This window comes from Nicotiana sylvestris, chromosome 9 (genome assembly GCF_000393655.2).
Source record: "Nicotiana sylvestris chromosome 9, ASM39365v2, whole genome shotgun sequence".
Classification (NCBI taxonomy): Eukaryota; Viridiplantae; Streptophyta; class Magnoliopsida; order Solanales; family Solanaceae; genus Nicotiana; species Nicotiana sylvestris.
This window is the reverse complement of record NC_091065.1, coordinates 132,462,080-132,489,032: the sequence shown is the minus strand read 5'-3', so window position 1 is coordinate 132,489,032 and position 26,953 is coordinate 132,462,080. Positions and strand designations below refer to the sequence as shown.

The following is a 26,953-nucleotide window of genomic DNA, read 5'->3' as shown; positions in this document are numbered from 1 at the left end:
TCCCTTCTGAACACGAGAATAACCAAGGAAGACACACTTGAGAGCACGAGGAGCTAACTTATCTTTCCCCGGGGCTAAGTTATGAACAAAACATGTGCTCCCAAAAACCCGAGGTGGAAGAGGGTATAAGGCTGACTGGGGAAACAATATTGAATGTGGAATCTGACCCTTGATGGGAGATGAAGGCATCCTATTAATCAAATAACAAGCTGTGAGAACTGCATCGCCCCAAAAACGCAGCGGAACACGAGACTCAATTAGAAGTGTGCGAGCAGTCTCAATAAGGTGCCTATTCTTTCTTTCTGCAACCCCATTTTGCTGAGGGGTATAAGGACAAGATGTCTGATGAATAATTCCATGAGAAGACATAAACTGCTGAAACTGAGAAGATACATATTCTAAGGCATTATCACTGCGAAAAATGCGGATAGAGACACCAAATTGGTTTTTGATTTCAGCACAAAAACTCTGGAATATAGAGAATAACTCAGAACGATCTTTCATTAAGAAAAGCCAAGTACATCTTGAGTAATCATCAATAAAGCTAACAAAATAACGAAATCCCAAGGTTGAACTGACTCTACTAGGACCCCATATATCAGAATGAACCAAGGAGAAAACAGACTCTGCATGACTCTCAACACTACGCGTAAAGGAAGCTCGGGTATGTTTCCCAAGCTGACACGACTCACAATCTAATCTAGACAAACTGGATAAACTAGGCACCATCTTTTGAAGTTTGGATAAACTCGGATGTCCTAAACGTCTGTGGATTAGATCTGGAGGATCTGTAACTAGACATGTTGTGGAAGGACTGAGCGAGTTAAGGTAGTAAAGACCTTCTGATTCACGACCTGTACCAATTGTCCGTCCCGTACTGCGGTCCTGCATAATAAAAGAATCATCAATAAAATATATACCACAATTGAGGGCACGAGTCAAACGACTAACAGATGCAAGACTAAAAGGACAACCAGGAACATAAAGAACGGAATCTAGGGTGATAGAAGACAATGGGTTGGCTTGTCCAACTCCTTGTGCCTTAGTTTGACATCCATTGGCTAAAGTAACAGTAGGAAGAGACTGTGAATATACAATATTCGACAAAAGTGATTTATTACCAGAGATATGATCAGAAGCGCCTGAGTCCATGACCCATGGTCCAAGAGTACTAGACTGGGAAACACAAGCAAAAGAATTACCAGCAATAGGAGTGTCAGTCTGGGCAACTGAGGCTACTTGTGGAGATGTTTGCTTACTTGCTCGATACTGAAGGAGCTCATTATATTCTTCTTTAGATACAGAAAAGCCCTGGTTACCTGTAGTCTCGCTCTGAGCAACGTAGGCATTTTTGGGTGGACGGCCATTTAAGGAATAACACATTTCGCGAGTGTGTCCAAGTTTGTGACAATAAGAACACTTGGGTCTAGATCTCCCAAAACGACCGCCTCCTCGTCTATTCTCCATAGTTTGAGATGCCCGAACATCCACTGTCTGGGATGCAAGAACAGAGGAATCAAGTATCTGTGATGAAATCACTGGGTGACTTGGTGCTGCAGCAAGGCGAAGTAATCGAGAGAATAATTCATCAACTGTAGGGACAGTCGGACTCGCCAAAATCTGGTCTCGTACTGAATCAAGATCATGAGGAAGTCCAGCGAGTGTAAGAACTAGAAACATTTTCTGTCGCTGCTCTTGTTGTTTTGACACACTAGCAGAAACTGGCATCAATGTCTCAAATTCCTCCATGACTGCCTGTACCTGACCCAAGTAAGTAGACATATCTAATTCTTGCTTCTTTAAGTTTGTCATCCGTGATATCACATCATAGAAGCGAGATATATCATTAGTGTATAACGTACGAGCCTTTGCCCAAACCAAATAACATGTCTGGAATGGCCGAAACAAAGGCATCAACTTAGAATCAATAGAACGCCACAAGATGCTACATAATTGAGCATCAATTTTTGCCCAAAGCGCTATCGCCTTTTCATCTCCTTCGCTAGACTGTTTAATCAGATGATCTTGCACACCTTGACCTTTACACCACAACTCGACAGATGAAGCCCAAGCTAAGTAGTTTGAACCTCCCATTAAAGGTTCCGAGGTAATCATAACATTAGAGTTTCCAGAACTCATGCTTTTAGACCCAAAAACATCAATTCCCAAAGACATCTTGTAAATTATTACCAAATAAGAGAAATAATCAACTGTAATCCACTGAAAATAGAGTAAGGAACACTGAACCAGAATAGGAAACTACTGTAGCAGTTGGAAAGTTACTGTTGCAGCCGGAAAATATTCAAAGTGGTCGGAATGAAATAAAAACAGTAGGGGTAGGATCGGAATTACCAGAAGACCCAACTGTTCTGAAGGAACTTTTTCAAAAAATGGCCGGAAGTCCACTTTTTTTTTTTGAAATCACTATTCACGGCGGAAAAATAAAAAAAGTGGTCGGAATTTGGTGTAACCTGGATGGGTAGGCTCGGAATTGCAAGGGAAACAATCTGTCCTGAAGAGTCGTCGCCAAAAAATGGCCGGAAGGTGGCCCACGCAACGTTGGAACTTCGCCGGAAAATTTTCTTTGGACAGCTACAGTACCGCTGGAGATTTTCACTGGGATTTGGTCGCTGGACAGTGACTACTCTTGTGGTAGTGTTGGATTTTGTGCACAACACTGACCGAGACAAAGCAGACGCAAAACAACTTTGAAAGTCGCCGGAAAAAAGGGTTCCGGTGACTGATTTTACTTCCCGGAATCGCTGGAATTTATGCACAGCGATAAATCTCTCACGATAGCTCTGATACCATGTGAGAAGGCACGGGAGAAAATATGATATATATATTGATATCTTGTGTTTGATGCAATACAAAAGGTGCTATTTATAGTTACTCTATACAAAGGGGATACTACTCTTATTCCAATGTGGGACAATTACATAGTTATCTCTAACAAGAGCAATAGACATAAAGAATGGAATCTAGAGTGACAGAAGATAGGGGATTAGCTTGTCCAACTCCTATTGCTTTAGTTTGGAATCTATTGTCTAAAGTAACATTGGGAAAAGACTGAATACACAATATTCGACAAGAGTGATTTATTACCAGAGATATGATTAGAAGCGCTTGAGTCCATGACCTACGGTCCAAGACTACTAGACTGGGAAATACAAGCAAAAGAATTACCAGCAATCGAAGTATCAGTCCGAACAGCCAAAGGCTACTTGTGTAGATGTGTGTTTACTTGCTCAATACTGAATAAACTCATTATATTCCCCTTCAGATAAAGAAAATCTCTGGTTACCAGTAGTCTCGGTCTGAGCAACATAAGCATTTTTGGGTGGTCGACCATGTAAAGAATAACACACTTCACGAGTGTGTCCAAGTTTATTATAATAAGAACACTTAGGTCGATATCTTCCAACCCGACTTCCTCGTCAATTCTCCACAGCATCAGATGTCTGATTTACCATTGTCTAAGATGCAAGAACAAAGGAGTCAAATGTCTGCGATGAGATCATAATGTGACTGGGTGTGCAGCAAGGCAAAATAATCAAGAGAATAATTCATCAACTGTAGGGACAGTCGGACTAGCCAAAATCTGGTCGTGTAGTGAATCAGGCAGTAGTAAGTCCAATGAGTGTGAGAACTAGAAACATCTTTTGTCGCTGCTCTTGTTGCTTTTCAACACTAGCAGTAACTGGCATCAACTTCTCAAATTCCTCCACGACTGCCTATACTTGTCCCAAGTAAGTAGACATATTTAATTGCTATTATTTTAAATTTGTCATTTGCGATATCACATCATAAAAAAGAGATATACCGTTAGTGTATAAAGTCCGAGCTTTTTCCAAACTGAATAACATGTTTGGGACGGACAAAACAAAGGCATTAACTTGGAATCAATAGATCGCCACAAGAGACTACAAAACAAAGCATCAATCTTCTCCTACTTTTTGGTTTTAACATCTCCATCGCTAGTCGTTTTGGTTAAACGATCTTGAACACCTTGACCCTTGCTCCACAACTGAACTGATAAAACCCAAACTAAGTATTTTAAACTTCCTATTAAGGGTTTTGAAGTAATTATAAGACTCAAATTTCTAACTCCTATATTTTTGGAACAAAAAGCAACAAGTCCGAGAGACATGGTTGGATTGAAGGGAGGGCTAGCAAAATATCAGCAAATAACAAAAAAGCAACCCTGCCGGAAAAATTAGAAACAGTCACCGGAATCTGGAAATATTTGCCAGAAACTGGAAATAATTGCCGGAAAATAAAAGTGGACTTTGGTGTAACCTGGATGGGTAGGCTCGGAAACACCTCGCGACCAAATTGTCCTCAAGAAATTTTGCCAAAAAGTGACTGGAAACAACCGCAAGCACCAGTGTGTGGGACAAATGTGCCGCCGGAACTTTAGTCGGCGTGTGTGACGTCTGTTGCTGGAGATTCTGGTCGTGGCTTGCTCACCAGAGGATGCTTAACATTGTGCTGGTGTTGGTTTTTACATAGCACCAACAAAAAAGGGACCGACACCGGACAACCACCGGAATTCGCGCAATGACTATTTTTTTTTCGAAGTAGCTGGTATTTTTGCACAGCGATGAATCTATCACGTTAGCTCTGATACCATGTAAGAAACCACGGGAAAATATTTCTAATGTATTAACAATGATACAATGAGTTCTATATATAATGCATCTACTCCTACTACATATGGGATTAGAACTAATTACACATATACATATTCTAACAGAAACATAAAGAATTTCGAGATTCTTTTTTTTTTTGGGGGGCGGGGGGAGGGTTTCATACATGGAGACAAAGCTTCGCGAATGCTGGAATTCATATAACTGCTATACTATATTTGCATGTATATTATAAACATTTTACAAATTTCTTTGAAGATTTATAAGGTATCTAATGAGACCGCATGAATAACTATTGGATATTGATAAGCCGGATAATGATAAGCCTCTAGATGTTGCACTTGCTCAACCATTTAACAGTATACCTACATAGACGCAGCATCAAATGTCTAGATGGAAAAGATGAAGCCAAACATTTATAAGCGTATATTCAATATTCTGATTTAATATATGTTAACTTGTGAATATCCAATTATTGATCAATTGTGATCAAATCGGATTTGTCGGATCCAAATGGATCGGATAAAATCAAGATTTGCTAGGTTGTTAAGTATTTGCTAGACGTGAAAAATGCATTCTTGAATAGAAAACTTGAAGAAGAGGTTTAAATGGATCCTCCTCTGGGTATTGAAGAAAGGTATAGAACTAGAGTGTGTAAGCTAAAGAAATCTCTCTACAAGCTCAAAACAATCTCCAAGAGCTTAGTTTAAGAGATTTACACAGTTTGTGAAAAAGACAAGGGTACACTCAAGGGCAAGCAAATCATACGCCATGTTAATTTGACCTTCACTTGAGGGAAAGACAACTATCCTGATACTGTAGGTTGATGATATCATAGTTATAGGAGAAGGGAGTATGGTGTCACAAAGGAAGTATGTGCTTGATCTTCTGAAAGAGAGGACAGGGATGAATTGTTGTCATCAACTGAAACACCTATGGATCTGAAAAAAAAAAGGAAATTAAATTGGCAAAAGCCAATATCAGAGACTAGGGGGAAGTTGATCTACATGTAACACACTTGGACTGATAAAGCTTTTGCAGTAAACTTAGTCAGTCAATTTAACTTTCCTAAGGAAGAGCAGCAAGAAGCGGTCTACAGGATTCTAAGATATCTGAAAAGTTCACCAAGGAAATGTGTTTTTCAGGAAATATGACCAAAGGGGCACTGAAACCACTAAAATGCAGATTGGCAGGTTCCACTGCCGATAGCAGGTCTATGTTATTATAGATTGATTTGGGGAAATTTCGAGACATGGGGGAGTAAAAAAAGGAATGTTGTAACCCACAGCAGTGCAGAAGTTGAATACCAATCTATGGCACATGGAATCACTGAGATGATTTGGCTCCAAGATGATATGGAGGAATTGAAAAACAGATTTATCCACCAATGAAGTAGTATTGTGACAATAAGGCCATCATAAGCATTGCTCACAATCCAATCCAACATGATAGAAATATGCATGTTGAAGTGGTGTCACGACCCAAGTCCATGGCACGTATTATCCACTTTGAGCCTAGCCCACATGGATTTGTCTTTTTTTGGGCTACGCCACCTCGAGCCCCAAAAGAGCACATACCAAGTGAATTTAACTCATGCCTTATATAGCTCTTCACTTTCCTTTCTCATTCCAATGTGGGATTCGCCTAAGGTGACATGTGCACCCCTTCTTCAGAAGCTTGCCAGCCTAGAAGCCTGCTAGTCCTGCTGACCCGCCCTCATCAGCCCGCCCTCCGTCATGAGTATCACATTCACCCCCCTTGGGACCAAGCGTCCTCGCTGAGGTTTGGCTCACCATCATACTGAGGGAGATTCGGCTCTAATACCATATTTGTCACGACCCAAGGCCATGACACGTATTGTCCGCTTTGGGCCTAAGCCCACACAGATTTGTCTTTATTTTGGCTATGCCACCTCGAGCCCCAAAAGCGCACGTATCATATGAATTTAACTCATGCCTTATATAGCTCTTCACTTTCCTCTCCCATTCCGATGTGGGATTCGCCTAAGGTGACATGTGCACCCCTGCTTCAGAAGCTTGCCAGCCTAGAAGCCTGTCAGTCCCGCTTGAGTCGCCCTCATCAGCTCGTCCTCTGTTATGAGCATCACAAGTGGATAGGCATTTCATAAAAGAAAAGAGTGAAGATGGAAGTGTGCATGCCTGCCGTCCCAACATATCATGCAAATTGTGGATATTTTCAGAAAAGGCTTATTTAAAACAGATTTTGAATTTTATGATAGCAAGTTAGGCATGATAGAGTTTTACATGCCAACTTGAACGGTACTGTTGATTTTTGAATATTCAATTATGATCATTGTGATCAGATCGGCTTTGCCAGATATTAATGGATTTGATAAAATCGGATCTGATAGACTGTAAATTATTTTAGGATAAAAACATCCCTTGATTCTCAAGTCTCCCGGAATTAAGGAATTAGTTTCATAGTTTATTTTTATCCCTTTTCTATAAATTTATACCTCTTGGCTCTATTACAGATGAATACTATAGAGCATTTTTAGTACCAAAACTTAGAATATATCTAATTGTACAAAGAAATCATTAGTAACATTTTTGTTCTTAGATTCTCAATTATTCATTTGATATATCCGGTTGTACAAGAAAATCATTAGATTCTTACGGAGCTATTGAAGGAAGCAGGTACATAGTAAAGTTCACTGATCCAAAACAAAGAATTCCACTAGTGTACGATAGCATTAACTATTGGGCTCATATATGTAATAACAGATTAGGCCAATAAAAGGATAGCCTAGGCTACCCAAAGCACAAAATGAACTCACTCAAGTTTACCTATAGCCCTACATGATGTTAGAAGATGGAAGTCTAAAAGACAGTTTGCGTTATCAACCTAACAAGTCCCCCCTCCTCCTTCCCCTACCCCCCCCCCCCCCCCAAGAAAAAAAGGCTAAAAAGGCCGCAGACTATCTTCACCAATCTCCTCCGCATGAACATATACACGTGACTCATAAAATGCTACCACTCTCTGTGGATACAGATATACGTCACTGATAAGATGCTACCAATTATGTTGCTTAGAAACATCAATTATATTAATGGAAGCCAGTAATCAAATGCATATTATTATTACTTCTTTAATATTCACTTAGCAATTCGTGATGTAAAAGCATGGCTTCAAGGTCCAACTCTTTTTTTCCCCTAGAAAATTATGAGGCACAAATGTAGAATTGAATGTCCAGTTAAAAATAGCTATTCAATATTCATAGCATTCCTTAGTTTTCCTCATTTTTAGTTGTGTGGATGGGGATTTAATCATTTAATTTTATAACATAAAGAAACGAGCACTGGGCAACAGAAAGATCCCAGAAACAAAGAAGGGACACATACCTGGAAAAACAACTTCCTGTGGTAACTCTCAGTTGGTGGCATAAGGGCATCTATATAGACACGTTGATCAAGTCTCCAAACTCGTAGGTAGTTAAAAAGTTCTGACAAATCGTCAAGTGCCTTGCGGGTGGTTTTGTCTGCATTAATTAACCCAAAAATAAGTCGTCCTTCATGCAACTAATAGAAGTGGCTAAATATGGAAACAAACAATAATGTACCAGCAGGAAGAGCTCCTCTTAATCGAGGAAGAGCGTGGTCTGCAACTCCACAGAACCTCAACCCCACTGTTTGTAATCTATTTACAGCAGTTTCTGCAAGATTGAGTTCCTGAAAACAAAAAGATGGAAGCCCAATTTTTCCAATCACAGATCCAAATAAAATGCCATTATGTATAAAATCCTGAGGAACTTGCTCTTTCACCTACGGAGAATAAAGTTTATAAAACATCAAAGCAGGGCCTACAAACTGAAGAACAACTTCTGGTCTTAAAATTGCTTCTACCTCATACTGAAAAAGCTAAATTCAAGGAAATTTCTTTTGTAATGACTATGGCCCACAAGTACAAACAATACTTATTCCTTCCTAAGGCTCTTATTTCTGATGCAGGGTCGTCCAACATTTTGGTTTTGGGCATTTTTTTAACATATTAAATTTGTTGATGTTGTGAGGAAACCTCGATAAAGAAGAGGTATACAAAAATTAGAGGTCCTACAGAAAAATATATATCTCTACAAATGACAACCGATTATCTACACAAATGAGGACCACATGGGAGCACCAAAATTTACCAAGTCAAAAGATAAACCCTCAATACAAAATTAATTTTCTTCCCCTCAAAAGCTCTCTTAATAGAATGTGGTATCAGGTATTATAGTAGCATAAGTGTTTCAAGGGTGTCATTTGCACTTCAAAACAAATTTTGTACCAGAAACCCAATATTAAGGTAAGTTATAAATGTTCACAGTCAGTCAAAGATGCGAAAAACCACTTTTGTGTAGTTTTACCTTCACATTCCATAGAAATTTCTACATAGAGTCTACAGCCCCTACCATATTTTTGAAGATTCAACGGCTTAATGATGTAGGTAATGAGGACATCGGTATTGCTTAATATTATATCAATTAGTCAGACATAAAATAGAGATGATTTAATCTTAGAGATAAGATTTTATCTTCTTTTTTTTAAACTTTGGGTTATTAGCAAGAAAATAATATAGATAATCTTATCTTACACATGAGATTCATCAAGTCTTTCCCTTTTATTTAAGGGAGGCATAGAGAGTCTTTCCTTTTAGTCAGCGATAGAGTTCTAATTGTTTTAGTAGTCCGTCTTAATTCATAATAATCCTATGAATAGGAAAGCAGTGTACTTTGTTTGGAAGAAATTACTTGAATAATACTTTACTTGATGAATAATACATTATGAAATGATCTCCCTCTATCCTCCCTTATTCTTTTATATCATTTCTCCATTTCTCTGTTCTTCTCCTATTGCACCCTTCACTCTTCTGGTGGTACATTACTTATGTTTGTTTGTAACAATCCGACCCTTAATTTCGTGCATTTATGATTTAATTTGTATTTTGAAGCATTGAATAAGTTCGTATAACTATATGGGACTTGTTGGGATGGTTGAGGTTGAGACCCGGGGGCTTGGGGTGATTTCGTACATGTTAGAACCCCAAATCAGCAAACCTGAAAATCTGATATCTGGTGCAGGCATGATCACGCTGCACCAGGCACAATCACGCAGTTTTGGAAATTTGGCCAGCGCAACCGCGCAAGAGGGGGAACCAGCAGAGAAGGGCTTGCTGCAGGAATTTCAGCTTGGAAGCAGTATTGCGCATAGGGGACTCAACTGTCATTGCCTCCCTTACCACACTGGATACCTAATGTCAGCTGATGTCACCTTCTATTAAACTCACCCTTATTTCACATTTTTTCCTTCTAAACACCTAGGAATCTATGAGGTTCTACCTGTCTCATCTTTTGGAAATTCTATTGTTAACACTACCCCGTATTAAGTTTGAATGATTCACATGCAGAACCAGATCCTTTACGTGCTTAAACCTGCCTCCTCCACGGTCCTCTAGTATGCTAGAAAGGTTCTTTCTACTCATAATCCTCATCCAATTTAGACCATTCTACGTTATCATCACATATCATTATTCCATTATGCCTTTGTGTCATCCTTGTCAGATATTTCAGCTCCTAAGTCTACTGGTAAAGCACTTTCTTGTCCTGGCTGTCAGTTGCCGCCAATGGTGTACATAGTGAAGGTTGGCCCATAATGGTCATATTGATCAATTTAAGGATGATGCGACTGTCAGATCTGAAGGATGATGCGAACAGCCACTTAGGTCACCGGAAAATTGTTTCCCGGATGTCGCTGGAATAATGCAAAACGATAATTATCTCACCAACACCCTGATACCATGTGAGAAATAGCATGGGTAAAATATTATTGATTCATTCCTTAACTATTCAAAGAGCCTTATTTATGTCTATACATAGTACATAATCTGCATATTCCAATGTGGGACACTCAACCCACTGTATACATAAAACTATCTAACACATCAATTAGTGGACTCATCTAAGATTGCTAAGATTATTATGAATCTTAGCTCTTTCGTGTGGCTAAGATTGCTTCCATCTTTCTTTTTGCCCATGGCTATTGTTAAAGAAATGGTCCTTGGACCTAACTCAACCCCAAAAGCTAGATCAAGAGGTGAGGATTGACCTCTTTATCAAGTGGATATCAATAATTCATTCCTTCACAAGGTTCTAGAGGATAAGGTATGCAAGGAACAACAATCAAGATTTGTTGATCAAGGGGATTTTAATAGGCTGGTCTGTTGATTACGTAGAACACCGTATGGTTAAAAGCAGACCTTTATATACGGTTTGGTATGTTTAACACAATTATTCAAGACCGATAGTGAAATCATTCTCTATCCTATCGACATTATGCTCCAAATATGTACATGTATTTGGTGGTTTATTTGATCATATAGTTATCATAAGTAATAATTAAGAGAGCATCGCTAAGTGGAAGCATCAACTCTTTCAACATTTTCAGACCAAGGATTTAGATAAGTTGAAGTACTTCCTGAGTATTGATGTTGCTCATGTTCTAAAGGAGACACAGATGACAGAATATAGCCTCTTGACTTACCAGCGTGATAAGATTGTACTAGGTCAGGGGAAACTTCTATTCTGAAAGATATAAGAGGTTGGTTGGCAAGTTAAATTATCAAGATGTGACACCATGTGATACGACCTGATAATGCATTTCCGGTTAAGTTGCTCAGACACCGGTGCGGATCTAGAGGTCAGATCCTTCGGGATGTAAATTCTAAGATTCGGGAATACGGATTCTAGTATGGATACGGATGCGGGGATCCGACTAAAAATAATTCAAAAAAATAAAAAAAAATAAAAAAAAAAGTACCTCTAAATTATGAGAAATTTTGTGGAAAAGTAAACTGTGGATAATTTTTTATTCTGTAGAAAAGTAAAGGATCGATTTCCTGGATAAGGTATGCTATTTTCTTCAAATTTACCCTAGTGTTAGTTCTGATTTCGGGAATCACATTGTATCTCTCGTCTTGAATTTTTCTGTCTGCCGTGGTCAAAGTACATAAAATTGCTTGACCAGATCCGGTACGAATCACATACCCACACCATACTAGTGTCGTGTCGACACGGGTGCAACACCTAAACTGCCGTGTCGGAGCAACTTAGATTTCCGGTGAATTTTGTAAATAAGTTTTTGAATTCTCTGTGTAATACTAATTGGAATACATTGATTTGTATCCTATTGGTACATGGAAATGGATAACTTCTTAAGGATCAAAAACATGAGTAGATTGTTGGGTACACACGGTCACCCTCTGACAGACGATCTAATTTCGGATACTACATTCTGGTTAAAAGACAACTTAGTGTCTTGAAAGAGTAAGAAACTGGATGTAGTTGTAAAATCCAATGTAGAAGCAGATGTCGTATTTTAGTAGTGGCAACCTCTGAATTCACATGGATCAAAAAATTGAAACTCCGAAATGTCAGTTAGATGGAGCTTGTGTATGATAATCAAATTGCACTTCATATTACACCAAATCTGGCATCTCATAGAAGGTCCACCCACCCTCATAGAAATTGATGATCATTTTGTCATAGATATGGTACAATCGTTAAACATTATGATATAGTTCATAAAGTTGAATAATCATCTTGTACATATATTCAACAAGTCCCTTGTCAGACCTTCAACTAATTATATTATGCAGCAAGTTCGGTACACACAATTTGTATGCACCATAATTGGACTCCTTTTTTAATACATGCGTATATCACCAATTTAACCTCGTTCAAACAGCAGCATAGCGTGCATGCGGCCCAGGACATCTAAGAACATAGCACAAACCCCCAATAGCTTGCAGGCATAATCACATGTATCTCTTTTTCCACAAAAGATAGCATACAGAAACAACAGTTCCAGAATCTTATGAAAAAACAGTGGTCTATGACAAAATATATCACCTGTCGAAGTTGTCGCCTGATGACCACCCATTTCGTCTTTCTTTCAGAAGATTGAGGACGCAAGGAACCCAAAAGGGAAAGAAGCTTCAAATATGGGAAAAAGAGATTAACACAAGCATCCAAGTGAGTTCAAAGACACAATAAGCTAGGTATCTTGACATGGCACTTTGATTCCATACCTCTGCAACTTTTTGCCTGTGTTCTGGTCTGATTCCTGCCCAAGCCCAAATTGCGTCCAAAAGATCCGCATGATTCAAATGAATATCACATGATTCAGAATGGAAGTAATGAAGAATAATGTCCATTGTGGCCTGTATTAAAAGGAAATAAGTAGGATGGAGGATGTATCTGGATCACAAAGCATTAAACCAAGTGACTCAAGCTCAACAATGGAATATCAACCATGAAAATGTAGGAAATCTCTTTACATTGTATCTCTGATTAGGAATTCGGGATTCTTTGCCTACAGGAAAATCAATCTTCTGATGCTTTGGAAATGAGTAGAGCGGAACAGGTCATGTTTCACAAAATTGAGGCTAACAGCACAGATGCAAATACACTTACCTTAATTATTTCTGACTCAGTTAAAGCTGTTTCCCCTCCAATAATATCGAAGTCCCCCTACAGTTCAGTTAATAACTATTAAATGAAATTATGAACTAAAATAGCCAGCATTTCTCTATTCAGTCAAAAGAAACTATGGAAGAAAATTAAAACCTGCAGATATCGGTTTGGGGGTGAATGGCCAATCGCTCGCCGGTATACGTATGATATTTCATAGCGTTTAAAGAATGATCTCTGACAAGGATTAATGTTTAAAAAATGTAAGTAGATGCTTCACAGCAGTTACACTTTTCTTTTCTTCTTTTTTTTTGTCATAAATCAAAGCAGAGTTTTCAATATGATTCAAATGACAGGTCTAAAAACCATATAAATGTGCTATCTTTTTAACACATCAGTCAACTATACTAGAACCTTTAAGAATGAATACATTTCTGACAGGGCAATCTTCCCATTTTATGTGAAAGTATTTGACTGGATAGAGTTTTAAGAAAGAAAGAAAGACTAGTGCTATTAATCATGACATGACATTTATTGGCTATAAAATCGTGACATTAAGGGTAAAACGTAAAAGTGGGTCTGATGGAGCTTTATTGGATTAGATAACATGTGGAAAAATTTCTTTTATCAGGATGTAGATATTAGTGAGAGGACTCATAAGGACATCCCGGGATACTAGATAGGTTTCATCGGCGGTGCATGGTTAAGAGCTCAAAGCCAAAAATTGTGTTTTAATCTGTAAAAACTTTTAGTTAAATACGTTAGAAGCCTGTTTCTTTTGACAACTATGAGCTGTAGTTTTTTGCATTTTATCTTCTTGTTTGTCAATACTTTTTCTTAATATTTTGCTCTTAAGATTCATTCAATCTAATTTATACACTTTTATATTTTCCTTTTATTTACTTACAAGATGATTGCCATTCATCATAATTTTAAACTTTTTTCTTGTATTTTGAGATTTATTTTTCAATTTCTCATCACTATGTCTCAATAGACCTTCCAGGAATTCTTATTTGAGTTGAATGAGGAGTCTTAGTATCTGGGTTTCTCTTTCCTTTTTTGTTGTTGTTGGGGGGGGGGGGGGGGAGGAGTTGGTTGTTAAGATTCAAGAGTGCATAGCCACTAGCCACGTAAGATCATGCACCGAATAGAATTGTTGGACAACTTAAAACGGCAAAACATCAGAAAGCAAATCATAAACAAATGTATTTAATGCTTAACCTGGCATGAAGCACAAAAATAAGACAGATGATAAGCAATTCAAAGCAAGAGCAGGGGAAAACATGTGACATAAATAAAGAACAAAAACCGCAATATAAAATTTTAGTGATGAAGAGGAGTTGGGGATTAAGATACAAGAGTGCATAGCCACTAGCCACGTAAGATCATGCACTAAATAGAATTGTTGGACAAGTTAAAACAGCAAAACATCAGAAAGCAAATCATAAACAAATGTATTTAATGCTTAACCTGGCATGAAGCACAAAAATAAGACAGATGATAAGCAATTCAAAGCAAGAGCACGGGAAAACATGTCACATAAATAAAGAACAAAAACTGCAATATACAAATTTAGTGATGAACTCAAACTGCCATTATTCACAGAACAGTCCTAAAAAGGTGACCATAAACTAAGTAATTATAATTCAAGAGTATATACAAGTCAAGATATAAGAAACAGTGTTTTAAGAGTTCACAACAACTACCAAAAATATGCCTCAATGCAAGCTAGTTGGAGTCAACTATATGACTCCTCTATATCTATTCCACTTAAATCTATACGGTTTAAGAGTTCACAACAGCTATATGCGTACAATAGACCCTTGTGGTCCGGCCCTTTCCCGGACCCCGCACATAGCGGGAGCTTAGTGCACTGGGCTACCCTTTTAATAATTTGTCTTTCAAGATAAATTATGTGTTCTATACAAGTAGGGATTCTCTAATCGGAGATTTATCCCTACTCTGCAATACATGTCTCTAATCAAATTAAGAAGGCTCCTGGAATAATTGAACCTAATGTGAGTGCACTAACAACAAATAAACCTTAACCCCAACTAGTTGATATCGCCTATAAGGCTACTTTGCTTCCAAAAGTATTAAGACTTTCGAGGTAAAAAAAAATACCTCTACAATTTCTAAGGGAGGTGAACGTGCGCAAGAGAAACAACAACTATTGAATACAGTTCCAAAAATTATGAAATCAGTCAGAGAGCTGATGAGGTACCCGATTGGCAATTATCCATTTCACAAAAGGAAGTCGAAGTTCATGGCAAAGCTCAACCACGTCTCCTCCATGAGTCAAAAGCTTAACAGCACTTCTTTCTCGACTGAATGAGCAAAAATTTAAAAATTTAAATACATAGAGAAGGCCAGAAGGGTAAGATTATATCAAGTTAATGGGCAGGAAAACCAGTGAAATTGACACCTATTCTCCTGTGGACATTCACCAAGCATTCGCATGGGTATGATCTCGAAATGCTTTGCACAATGTCGTCTGAATACTTCTGTGGAAATCTCGACGACATTATCGCGCCTCTCAGTCTGTAGATCAGTGAACAGAATACATGAGGTATCCCTTCCAACCACCTTCGAACTTTCAAGATTCATGTTATGGCCTTTTGTGTTTAACGTGTCTTCATTGAAAATGGCGTTTACAATTTTATCATAAACACCAGTGTCATCTGAAATGTGAACTGTCCTAAGAATATCTGCAAGTGCAGGAAAAGAGAAACTTACTCAACAAAGATAGCAACCTACTAAACCAAGGAGAGTTTTAACCCAGTCCGTGGTCTATACAGAAACAGTTTTGGATCAACTTAAAAGGAAAAAAAAAAAGTGAAAGCTGGAAATAGGGGAAACCTGGACTTCATAATAAGAACATATAAAACTGGCCACAAAGTGTAACTGGGTTACAAATAAATAAATAAAAATATAACTGGTCATCCCTTATCCTAATAGCTTTACAGGCTAAATCTCAAACAGATAGTATAGCAGGACACACGTAGAGAAAGATAATAATTGAGTAGGAATTGATTGATACAATTACGAACATCAATTAGTATTCCCCTTCTAATGCTCATACGGTATTTAAGCAGTCTAAAAATACTTTCAATCACCTTTTTTTAGCTCAATGTGCTTAGACTGTTAAGCCACAACAACTATGCGTCAGTCCCAAACAAGTTGTAGTCGGTTCTATGAATCCTCACTTCTTTCTTTAAGCTCAACTTGTATCATTATCATACAAAAAAGTGAAAGAAGTTGAGTGTATATATATATATATATATAATAGTAATAATAATAATGATGAGATTAGAAGTTCTCTAACAAGTCTAAAACCTATTCCCAACTAGAAGGTATCACCTATATTGGTTGTTTTCTTTCACTATGCCCTATCTTTAGCTAAGTTTGCATTAATTAGATTAATTTCTTGTCTTCCAAAACACTTGTCATTTCACTCCCACTTTACAGACAATCTCCAATCATTTCTACTGCAACTCCTTATATGAGAGTACTTACAAAAAGCAAGCCAAGGGATATCTCCTTAAACAATAGCATAGCATAACTCCGCTGTTCCTTTGTTTTATCTGATGTCTGAACTCTATTTACTTAGCAAACAGTCATAGGGGGTGGAAATAAAACAGTTATAACTAGATATCTCAACTACTTACTATCCAACATCTCATACTCCATTCGAGGAGGAAAGTCATTTTGAAGAAGTTCGACGGCTGATGGACGGTCAGATGGACTTGGGGTCATTAAACGCCTTAACAAGGATGCCTGCTCTGGAAATTCGGCAGCCCAAGCAGAAGGAACCTCTCCTTTTTGTTTTAAATCAGAAAGAACAATATGTCGCTCCATTGCAGTGTCAAAAGGATGCCACAACTCGAAGAAAACAACTCCTAAGCTGTACATATCAGCCTGAGGACTATGGAGTCAGAAGCAAACTAGCATAGAAGAACTTTTTGTTGTGATCAAGCAAAACACTGAAAGTAACAAAATGCTACCTTCTCATTAATCTTGGGCCACCTTTGTTCTATTTCAGGTGCAGTATAGAAATATGTACCAACTTGGCCAGTTCCATCAACAGAAACTCCTATCATCTCGGCAGCATCTACATCCTGGTCCAGCTGCTCTAGTTTCAAGAATTTGGCTGAAATTTTCAATTATAAATACGCCATATGTTTAAATTCAGGTTCCTTCAACCAGGCCAAACAGAGGAAAGCATCCCGCATTCATGCAGCCCATTCAAAAAATAATCCAGAATATAAATTAAAACAATAGAGACATCGTTAATTTATCTTACATACTGAACATAAAAGACACCCGCTATACATGGCAAAAGATAACCAGGACACTGTAGGAAAAATATATTCTATGTTCAAACATGGATTTTCGAATTAGGAGAAAAGTTAGTTGTATCTCCCAGTGATTGAAAAGTAGCTTTACATCCATGTTCAAACACCCTCTATACATGGCAAAAGATAACCAGGACACTGTAGGAAAAATATATTCCATGTTCAAACATGGATTTTTGAATTAGGAAAAAAGTTAGTTGTATCTCCCAGTGATCGAAAAGTAACTTTACATCCATTTATAATCATATGTGAAAATGTATAAAGTGCAAAGCTCCCAATGCCTTATATTCTAGAAAATTTCAGGCTTTCCCCTTGGGATCTGAGAATAAAGAACAAAACAAAACCTGGACACTCTTCACTTTACTCACATGTTTGCACACAAATTTCTGTCAGTCCTTTTGGCTTCTTCAACTTGGACAGTAAGAGTTTACCCAGAGAAAAATTTTATTTCCCAGTCAATCTTACATAAGACATGATTGTAAGTGTATTATCTGGTGCCAATGAAAAGTGATAATACATTATCGGGTTGCTCAGTGATTAAAAATATCCGCTTAATCCTTGTATCATATTTCTAGTTCTGTAATGCACTGCTTTAGGAAATTCCTTTTGTTTCTTGATTAAAAAGGATAGATGCTTCAACCATTGCCATATATAACATGAAAGCAAAAGACAAATACCTCAGTAAAGACAAAAGAGAAACACTTTTAGTAGTTAAGAATATGAAGCAAATTCTTACCTAGACCAAAATCCCCGATTTTAATGTCATTGCGAGCGTCAAAAAATATATTATTAGGTGTCAAGTCACGATGAATAATGCCTTGTCCATGGATATGTGCCAAGCCTTCTACAATTTGGCGGAACAAATGCCATGCAAGTTCCTTGTCTAAATTGCTATATGATTCAAACATTTGACGGAGCGTCCTTCAAAAACATAAATAAAGTTAGTTCGTTCTGGTTGGGGCGAAAAGAATGAGGACAGGTGGAGAGAAACAAAAAAGAAGTAGAGTAATAGTTATTTCCCTTGCTTGGTAAGGAGAAAATAAGGGAGAAAGATAACTAAAAATGCGGCTTTTTCAGCCCCTTCAACATTGAATAAGCAGGAATTATATTTACTACCTATCCAGCCATAGAAAACAATCGGGCATAAATGATAAATATTTCAGTGGAGTAAATCAATGAATTTCTCCCTCCCATTCATGTTATCAAATATAGTACTGGATTAAAAAACCAAACTTATTATGTTGACTTTTGAATTTCAATATTGCCAGCATTATATCGAAGGCTAAAATTATCAGAAAACTACACTGTCGGAGGAAGAAGATGTTAGATAACTTATATATATATATATATAGTCATAGACCCGTATGTAATAGGAGTAAGTTACGTATTATGTTTACTTATAAATAGGGCTCAGTGTAACATGGTTGTTAGTTTGATAGTTAAAATAGTAATATTTTCTACCGTGCATTCTCACATGGTATCAGAGCATTAATGAGAAAAGATCGTTGTGCGTCATTCCAGCGACATCCGGGAAGAAATAATTCAGTCACCGTGCAATTTTCCAGTGACCAAAGTGACCGATTTGCTTCATCTTATGTTTGGTGAATGTTGTGCACAAACCATCACCACCATTAGATTCAGAAACCTCCGGCGACCAAACCCCAAAAAGATTCTCCAGCAACAGACGCACCAAGCACCTCCACGCGCCACCCAGATCTGCGATTCCGCCGACGCGTTTGTCCCACGCGTCGGCACGTGCGTGCTTCTCCGACCATTTTTTGGCCAAGCTTCTTGAGGACAGCCTAGTTGCACATAAATTCCGAGTCGATTGGTACTATTTCCGACAGATTCCGACAACTTTGGAATTTTCCGGTGAGCTACAGTGATTTTTCCGGCATGAACAGTGATTCCCAGAAAATTTCTACTTTTCCCGGCACAATATTATAATGGCATTCATATCAGAAGCGTTTAACTCACAATCCGTTGGATCCAATGCATTAAATCCAATCCAAATGGTTTTTTTACCTGATTTTATTGAGTTCCTTCAGTACAAAGCATGTAAACAGACATCTTCAGGGATAGCTTCCGTTGTTCAAACAGATAGTAGCATGACTTGTGTCTCCCAATCTTCAACCTCTGAGTCTTGGGTCATTGATTCAGGTGCATCTGATCATATTTCAGGTAACAAATCTCTTTTCACTAGTATTTCATATTCTCAATCTCTTCCAACAGTCACAATGGCCAATGGGTCTCAAGCCATGGCAACTGCAATAGGTCAAGCAAGTCCACTTCCTTCCTTACCTTTAGACTTAGTTCTTTATATTCCTGGTAGTCCTCTTAATATCACAGTCGTTAGTCACTTAGCCAAATCACTTAAATCTGTTGTTTTATTTCTTGATGACCTTGTTTTTATACAGGAATGCAGTACAAGACGGATCATTGGTACCGGACATGAATCAGATGGACTTTATTACCTTATCCTTGCAAAATCACATGGACTCGCATCTTGTCTTCCTCTAATAACTTGTCCCGTTACTGATTCACCAGATTTATTACATAAACGGTTAGGACATCCCAATTTGTCAAAACTTCAGAAAATGGTATCTGGCTTATCTCACTTGTCCACTCTAGAGTGTGAGTCATGGTAGCTCGGTAAGCATACCCGCTCCGATTTCCCGCGGCGTCTTGATAATCGAGCAGAGTCACCTTTTACTTTAGTCCATTCAGATGTTTGGGGTCCTAGTCGGGTCAGTTCTACCTTGGGATTCCGCTACTTTGGCAGTTTCACTGATGATTATTCCAGGTGCACTTGGATATTTTTGATGAAAAATCAATTTGAGTTGTTTTCTATTTTCTAGACCTTCCACGCTGAAATTCAAAATCAATTTGGGATTTCTATCTGCACATTTCGTAGTGATAATGCCCTAGAGTATTTGTCTTCCCCATTTCAGCAGTTTATGAACTCCCATGGGATTATTCATCAAACATCTTGTCCGTACACATCCCAACAAAATGGGGTAGCTGAAAGAAACAATAGACATCTTATTGAAACTGCTCGTACCCTACTCATACAATCTCATGTTCCGCTGCGTTTTAGGGGGGATACAATTCTTACATCTTGTTATCTTATTAATCGTATGCCATCTTCAGCTATCCAAAATCAAGTTCCATTCTCTATCCTGTTTCCCCACTTACCTTTGCTCTCTCTTCCTCCCAGTGTCTTTGGGAGTACGTGCTTTGTTCATGACCTTACTCCAAGAAAAGATAAGTTAGCTCCTCGCGCTCTTAAGTGCATATTTCTGGGTTACTCGAGAAAGCAAAGGGATATCGATGTTATTCTCCTAACCTTCAGCGATTTCTTATGTCTGCTGGTGTTACCTTCTTTGAAAGCCAATCATACTTCACAGGTCCAGTTAATCACTTAGATATTTCTGAGGTGCTACCAGTTCTTTCTTTTGGAGATTCAGTCCCTATCTCCCATTCATCTTCCTCCATAGCTCCACAACCTACAATTCCAGTTGCAGCTCCACCACTTATAGCTCCAGTGCCACCACCTAGTCCAGTCCCACCAACTATAGCTCCAGTGCCACCACCTAGTCTAGTTCAACCTTCTACAGCTCCACCACTCCTGACTTATCATCGTCGCTTGCGCCCAGCATCAGGCCCAGCTAATTCACGTCCTGCACCTGACCCTGCTAATAGCGCGGACTTGTCTCTTAATCAACCGATTGCACTACGAAAGATATACGGTCCACACTTAGTCCTAATCCTCATTATGTCGGTTTAAGTTACCATTTTGTGTCATCATCTCATTGTGCATTTGTGTCATCTTTGTCCTCTATTTCCATCCCTAAGTCTACAGGTGAAGCACTGTCTCATCCCGGAAGGCGATAGGCTATGATTGACGAGATGTCTACTTTACATACGAGTGGTACTTGGAGCTTGTTCCTCTTCCTTCGGGTAAATCGACTGTTGGTTGTCGTTGGGTGTATGCAGTCAAAGTTGGTCCAAATGGCCAGGTTGATCGACTTAAGGCTCGTCTTGGTGCCAAAGGATATACTCAGATATTTGGACTAGATTACAGTGATACTTTCTCTCCCGTGGCTAAAATTGCATTTGTTCGCCTTTTTCTATCCATGGTTGTTGTTCACCATTGGCCTCTCTATCAGTTGGACATTAATAATGCTTTTCTTCACGGTGACCTTGAGGATGAGGTTTATATGGAGCAACCACCTGGTTTTGTTGCTCAGGGGAGTCTAGTGGCCTTGTATGTTGGTTGTGTCGGTCCCTCTATGGTCTAAAGCAGTCTCCTCGAGCCTGGTTTGGTAAGTTCAGCATAGTTATTCAGGATTACGGCATGACTCGTAGTGAAGTTGATCACTCTATATTTTATCAACATTTTGCTTCAAATCTCTATATTTATCTGGTCGTTTATGTTGATGATATTGATATTACCGGCAATGATCAGGATGGTATTAGTAAGTTGAAGCAACATCTCTTTCAACACTTTCAGATTAAGGATCTGGGCAAATTAAAGTATTTTCTAGGTATTGAGGTCACTCACTCTAGCTCAGGTATTGTGATCTCACAACGGAAGTATGCCTTAGACATTCTTGAGGAGACAGGAATGACAGGTTGTAGACCTGTTGACACTCCGATGGATCCGAATTCTAAACTTCTGCCAGGACAGGGGAGCCTCTTAGCGATCCTACAAGATATAGGCGGTTGGTTGGTAAATTTAATTACCTCACATTGACTAGACCTGACATTTCCTTTCCTATGAGTATTGTGAGTCAATTCATGGATTCTCCCTGTGATAGTCATTGGGATGCAGTTGTCCGCATTCTTCGGTATATAAAATCAAATCAAGGCAAAGGTTTAATATTTGAGGATCGAGGCCATGAGCAGATCGTTGGATACTCAGATGCTGATTGGGCAGGATCACCTTCTGATAGACGTTCTACGTCTGGATATTGTGTCTTAGTAGGGGGAAATTTGGTGTCTTAGAAGAGCAAGAAACAGAATATGGTTGCTCGGTCTAGTGCAGAAGCAGAATATCGAGTAATGGCTATGGCAACAAGTGAGCTAATTTGGATCAAACAGTTGCTCAAGGAGTTAAAATTTGATGAGATTAGTCAGACGGGACTTGTGTGTGATAATCAAGTTGCTCTTCATATTGCGTCAAATTCAGTGTTCCATGAGAGAACTTAACACATTGAGATTGACTGTCACTTTGTTAAAGAAAAGATACTCTCGGGAGATATTGCTACAAAATTTGTGAAGTCGAATGATCAGTTTGCTGATATTTTCACCAAGACCCTCACTGGTCCTCGTATTAGTTATATATGTAACAAGCTCGGTACATATGATTTATATGCACCAGCTTGAGGGAAAGTGTTAGTTTGATAGTTAAAATAGTACTCCCTCCGTTCCAATTTATGTGAACCTGTTTGACTGGGCACGGAGTTTAAGAAAAAAATAAAGACTTTTGGAATTTGTGGTCCTAAACAAGTCCAAATGGGGCCCAGAGTATTTGTGTAGTTATAAAAGCTTCTCATTAAGGGTAAAATTGTAACTTTAAGCTAAATTGTTACCAAATTTAGAAAGGGTTCATTCTTTTTGGAACTGACCAAAAAGGAAATAGGTTCACATAAACTGGAACAGAGGGAGTAATATTTTCTCCCGTGCATTCTCATAATGGTTAAAACATCAATAACATTTTTTCTGGTGTATTATTTCTCACATGGTATCAGAGAGGCAGTGAAAACATCCGAGAAAGAAAACCCAACCAAAAACAATCGTCATGCTTCAATTACAGCGACCTTTTTAGGCCTCTCATATGTGTTCCCTCTTTTTCCTTGGTGTTGTGCAAAATCCAACAACACCACAAGGTTCACAAGAGAGAGGCAACCAAACCCCAGAAAAATTCTTCGGAAAATACCCATTCACGCACCTGTCAGATATCTGCTTCCGGCGGCGAATATGTCACATGCGTCGGCATATGAGGGCTGTACCGGCCAGATTTTGAAAAACTTTTTGTAGGACAGTGTGATCGCCTTGCAAATTTGAGCTTACCCATCCTATTTAAACCAAATTCCGACCACATTTATATTTTTCCGACGTGAACAGCGATTTTTCCGGAGTGAACAGTGATTTCAGTAAATTTTCTGATTTTTCCGATGAGAACATTATAATGGTATTTGTATTAGAAGCCTTTGACTCACAATCCGTTGGATCCAATGCATTGAATTCAATCCAGATGATTTCTTTATCGGAAAATATAGAGTTCCTTCAGTACAAAGCATGTAAACAGACATCTTTTGAGATTGCTACTGATGTTCAAACAGGTAATAGCGTTACTTGTGTCTCGCAATCATCTTCTCCCAGTAATTGGGTTATTGATTCAAGAACTTCTAATCATATTTCTAGTATAAATCTGCTTTCACTACTATTTCCTATTCTCAATCTCTTCCAACGGTCACAATGGTCAATGGGTCTCAAATCGTGCAACTGGAATAGGTCAAGCAAGTTCATTTCCTTCTTTACCTTTGAATTCAGTTCTTTATGTTCCCGATAGTCCTTTTAATCTCATATCGGTTAGTCGCTTAGCCAAGTCACTTAAATGTTCTGTTTTATTTCTTGATGACCTTGTTTTTATACAGGAACGCAGTACGGTACGGATCATTGGTATCGGACGTGAATCAAATGGACTTTATTGTCTTATCCTTACTAAATCACATGAACCCACATCAACAGCTTGTTCTGTTACTGATTCACCACATTTATTACATAAATGGTTGCGACATTCCAGTTTATCAAAAATTCAGAAAATAGTACCTGGTTTGTCTCACTTGTCTACTCTAGAGTGTGAGTCATGCCAGCTCAATAAGCATAGTCGCTCCCATTTCCCTCGGCGTCGTGATAATTGAGCAGTCACATATCACTTTAGTTCATTCAGAGGTTTGGGGCCTAGTCGGGTCAGTTTTACCTTGGGATTCTGCTAATTTGCTAGTTTCATTGTTGATTATTCCAGGTGCACTTGGATATTCTTGATGAAAAATCGATCTGAGTTATTTTCTATTTTCAGAGCTTCCACGCTGAAATCCAAAATCAATTTGGGGGTTTCTATCCGCATATTCTATAGTGATAATGCCCATAGTATTTGTCTTCTTCATTTCAGCAGTTTATAAACTCTCATGAGATCATTCATCAAACATCTAGTCCATACACATGTCAAACAAATGGGGTAGCGAAAAGGATGAATAGGCATGTCATTGAGACTGCTCGTACCCTACTCATCAGGTTCCGTTGCGTTTTTTGGGAGGATGCAGTTCTCACACCCTGTTATCTTATTAATCGTATGTCATCTTCAACTATCCAGAATCAAGTTCCATTCTTTGTGTTGTTTCCTCACTCACCCTTGTTCTCTCTTACACCTCGTGTTTATAGGAGCACATGTTTTATTCATAACCTTACTCTAGGAAAAGATAAGTTAGCTCCCCGAGCTCTTAAGTGTATACTTCTAGGTTACTCGAGAACGCAAAAGGGGTATCGATGCTACTCACCTGACCTCCACCGGTGCCTTATGTCTGCTGATGTAACCTTCTTTGAAACTCATCCACACTTCACATGCCTAGGTGGTCATTTAGCCATTTCTGAGGTGCTACCAGTTTCATCTTTTGGAGATTCAATTACTATTTCCCCTTCATCTTCCTCCACAGCTCCATCACCTAATGCCCCAACTCTTGCTCTAGCTCTAGCTCCAACTCCACCACTTATAGCTCCTCCTACATTCTCAACCACAACCGTTGAGGAATCTAGTGTTGCTCCTCCTAGATCCCCAGCCATAGGAACACCACTCTTGACTTCTCGTCATCATCCGCTTCCAGCATCAAGCCCAGCTGATTCACGTCATGCACCTAACCCTACTCCTACTGCGGACTTGTCTCTTCTTCGTCCATCGATTGCTTTTCGAAAATGTATACGGTCCATACTTAGTCCTAATCCACATTATGTCGGTTTAAGTTATCATCAGTGTTTTGGAAAGCGTTAAGCACAAAAAAGCGACGAGGCTTTGCTTCACCGAAGCGAGAAGCGCGAAGCGAACCGCGCGCTTTTTTCATGTGAAGCGCAATTTAACACATAAATAAAAAATAAAAATAGACATAGATAAATAGCTAAAAACTCATTAAAAATAACATATTAAGCAAATGTTTCAATTCTTGAATCAAGAAGCAAATAATAGATACTACAATCAACAACCAAAAAAAAACATAACAGTTAATTCACACGAACCAGAAAACAAAGCATAAAGCAGATGATAAAGCATAAAACAGAGCACAAAGTAGAACAGAAGAAGAAGAAGTCGTTTAGGGCACAAAATCAGCGCTTAAAAAGTGAAAAAAATTGAAAAAAGAAGAAGAACTGGAGACTTCATCGTCGCTGGAGTTCGCTGGAGAAGAAGTCGTTGAAGAGCGTATGTTTATTTGTTAACAGATGGCTTATTTGCCAAAAAAATGTAAAAAACCCCAAGCAGATGCCTTCTGCTCGCTTAAGCACGCTTTTTTATTGTTTTTCCATCGAGGCGCATCTCGCTTAAGCTCGAGAAGCGAGCCCTTTTTAAATGTGAGTCGCTTTTGTAGCAGAAAAGCGATAGCCCTACGCCTTGCGTCGCTTCAACGCTTAAAGCGAGAAGTGAGCGCTTTTAATAACACTGGTTATCATCGTCTGTTATCACTGCATTATGCTTTTGTACTTTCTTTGTCCTCTGTTTCCTCCCTAACTCTACAGGTAAAACACTATCTCATCCAGGATGGTGAGTGATGAGATGTCTGTTTTACATATGAGTGGTATTCGGGAGCTTGTTCCTCTTCCTTCAGGTAAATCTACTGTTGGTTGTCGTCAGGTTTATGCAGCCAAAGTTGGTCTAGATGGCCAGGTTGATAGACTTAAGGCCCGTCTTGTTGCCAAAGGATATACTTAGATATTTGGGCTCGATTACTTGATACTTCTCTCCCATGGCTATTGTTCGCCATTGGCCTCTCTATTAGTTGGACATTAAAAATCTTTTTCTTCACGGTGACCTCGAGGATGAAGTTTATATGGAGTAACCACCTGGTTATGTTGCTCAAGGGGAGTCAAGTGGCCTTGTATGTCGCTTGCGCCAGTCACTTTATGGTCTAAAGCAGTCTTCTCGAGCCTGGTTTGGTAAGGTTACATAGTTATCCAGGAGTTTGGCATGACTCGTAGTGAAGTTGATCACTCTGTGTTTTATCGACATTCTGTTTCAACTCTCTATATTTATTTGGTCGTTTATGTTGACAATATTGTTATTACCGGCAATGATCAAGAAGGTATTACTAAGTTGAAGCAACATCTCTTTCGGCACTTTCAGGCTACAGATCTGGGCACACTAAAGTATTTTCTAGTATAAAGGTCGCTCAGTCTAGCTCAGTATTGTGATCTCATAACGGAAGTATGCC

The 26,953-nt window shown here is 38.7% G+C and overlaps 1 protein-coding gene across 9 annotated transcripts in view; it reads right to left on the bottom strand.

The window, feature by feature from the left end:
• LOC104240540 (eIF-2-alpha kinase GCN2) overlaps positions 1 to 26,953 on the bottom strand; it is a 99,933-nt gene that overhangs the window by 30,957 nt on the left and 42,023 nt on the right. For all 9 annotated transcript variants that reach the window (XR_011402129.1, XM_070155868.1, XM_070155869.1 and 6 more), the window contains 11 exons: positions 18,208 to 18,392; positions 17,121 to 17,266; positions 16,785 to 17,034; positions 15,542 to 15,824; positions 15,341 to 15,443; positions 13,273 to 13,353; positions 13,120 to 13,176; positions 12,735 to 12,866; positions 12,556 to 12,639; positions 8,230 to 8,338; positions 8,012 to 8,148 (listed from right to left, as the gene is read on the bottom strand). Coding sequence is in view for 8 of the 9 variants with exons in the window: in XM_070155868.1 (XP_070011969.1) it covers positions 8,012 to 8,148; positions 8,230 to 8,338; positions 12,556 to 12,639; positions 12,735 to 12,866; positions 13,120 to 13,176; positions 13,273 to 13,353; positions 15,341 to 15,443; positions 15,542 to 15,824; positions 16,785 to 17,034; positions 17,121 to 17,266; positions 18,208 to 18,392 (1,567 nt within the window). In the remaining variant the exon portion in view is untranslated. The remainder of the gene's footprint in view (positions 1 to 8,011; positions 8,149 to 8,229; positions 8,339 to 12,555; positions 12,640 to 12,734; positions 12,867 to 13,119; positions 13,177 to 13,272; positions 13,354 to 15,340; positions 15,444 to 15,541; positions 15,825 to 16,784; positions 17,035 to 17,120; positions 17,267 to 18,207; positions 18,393 to 26,953) is intronic.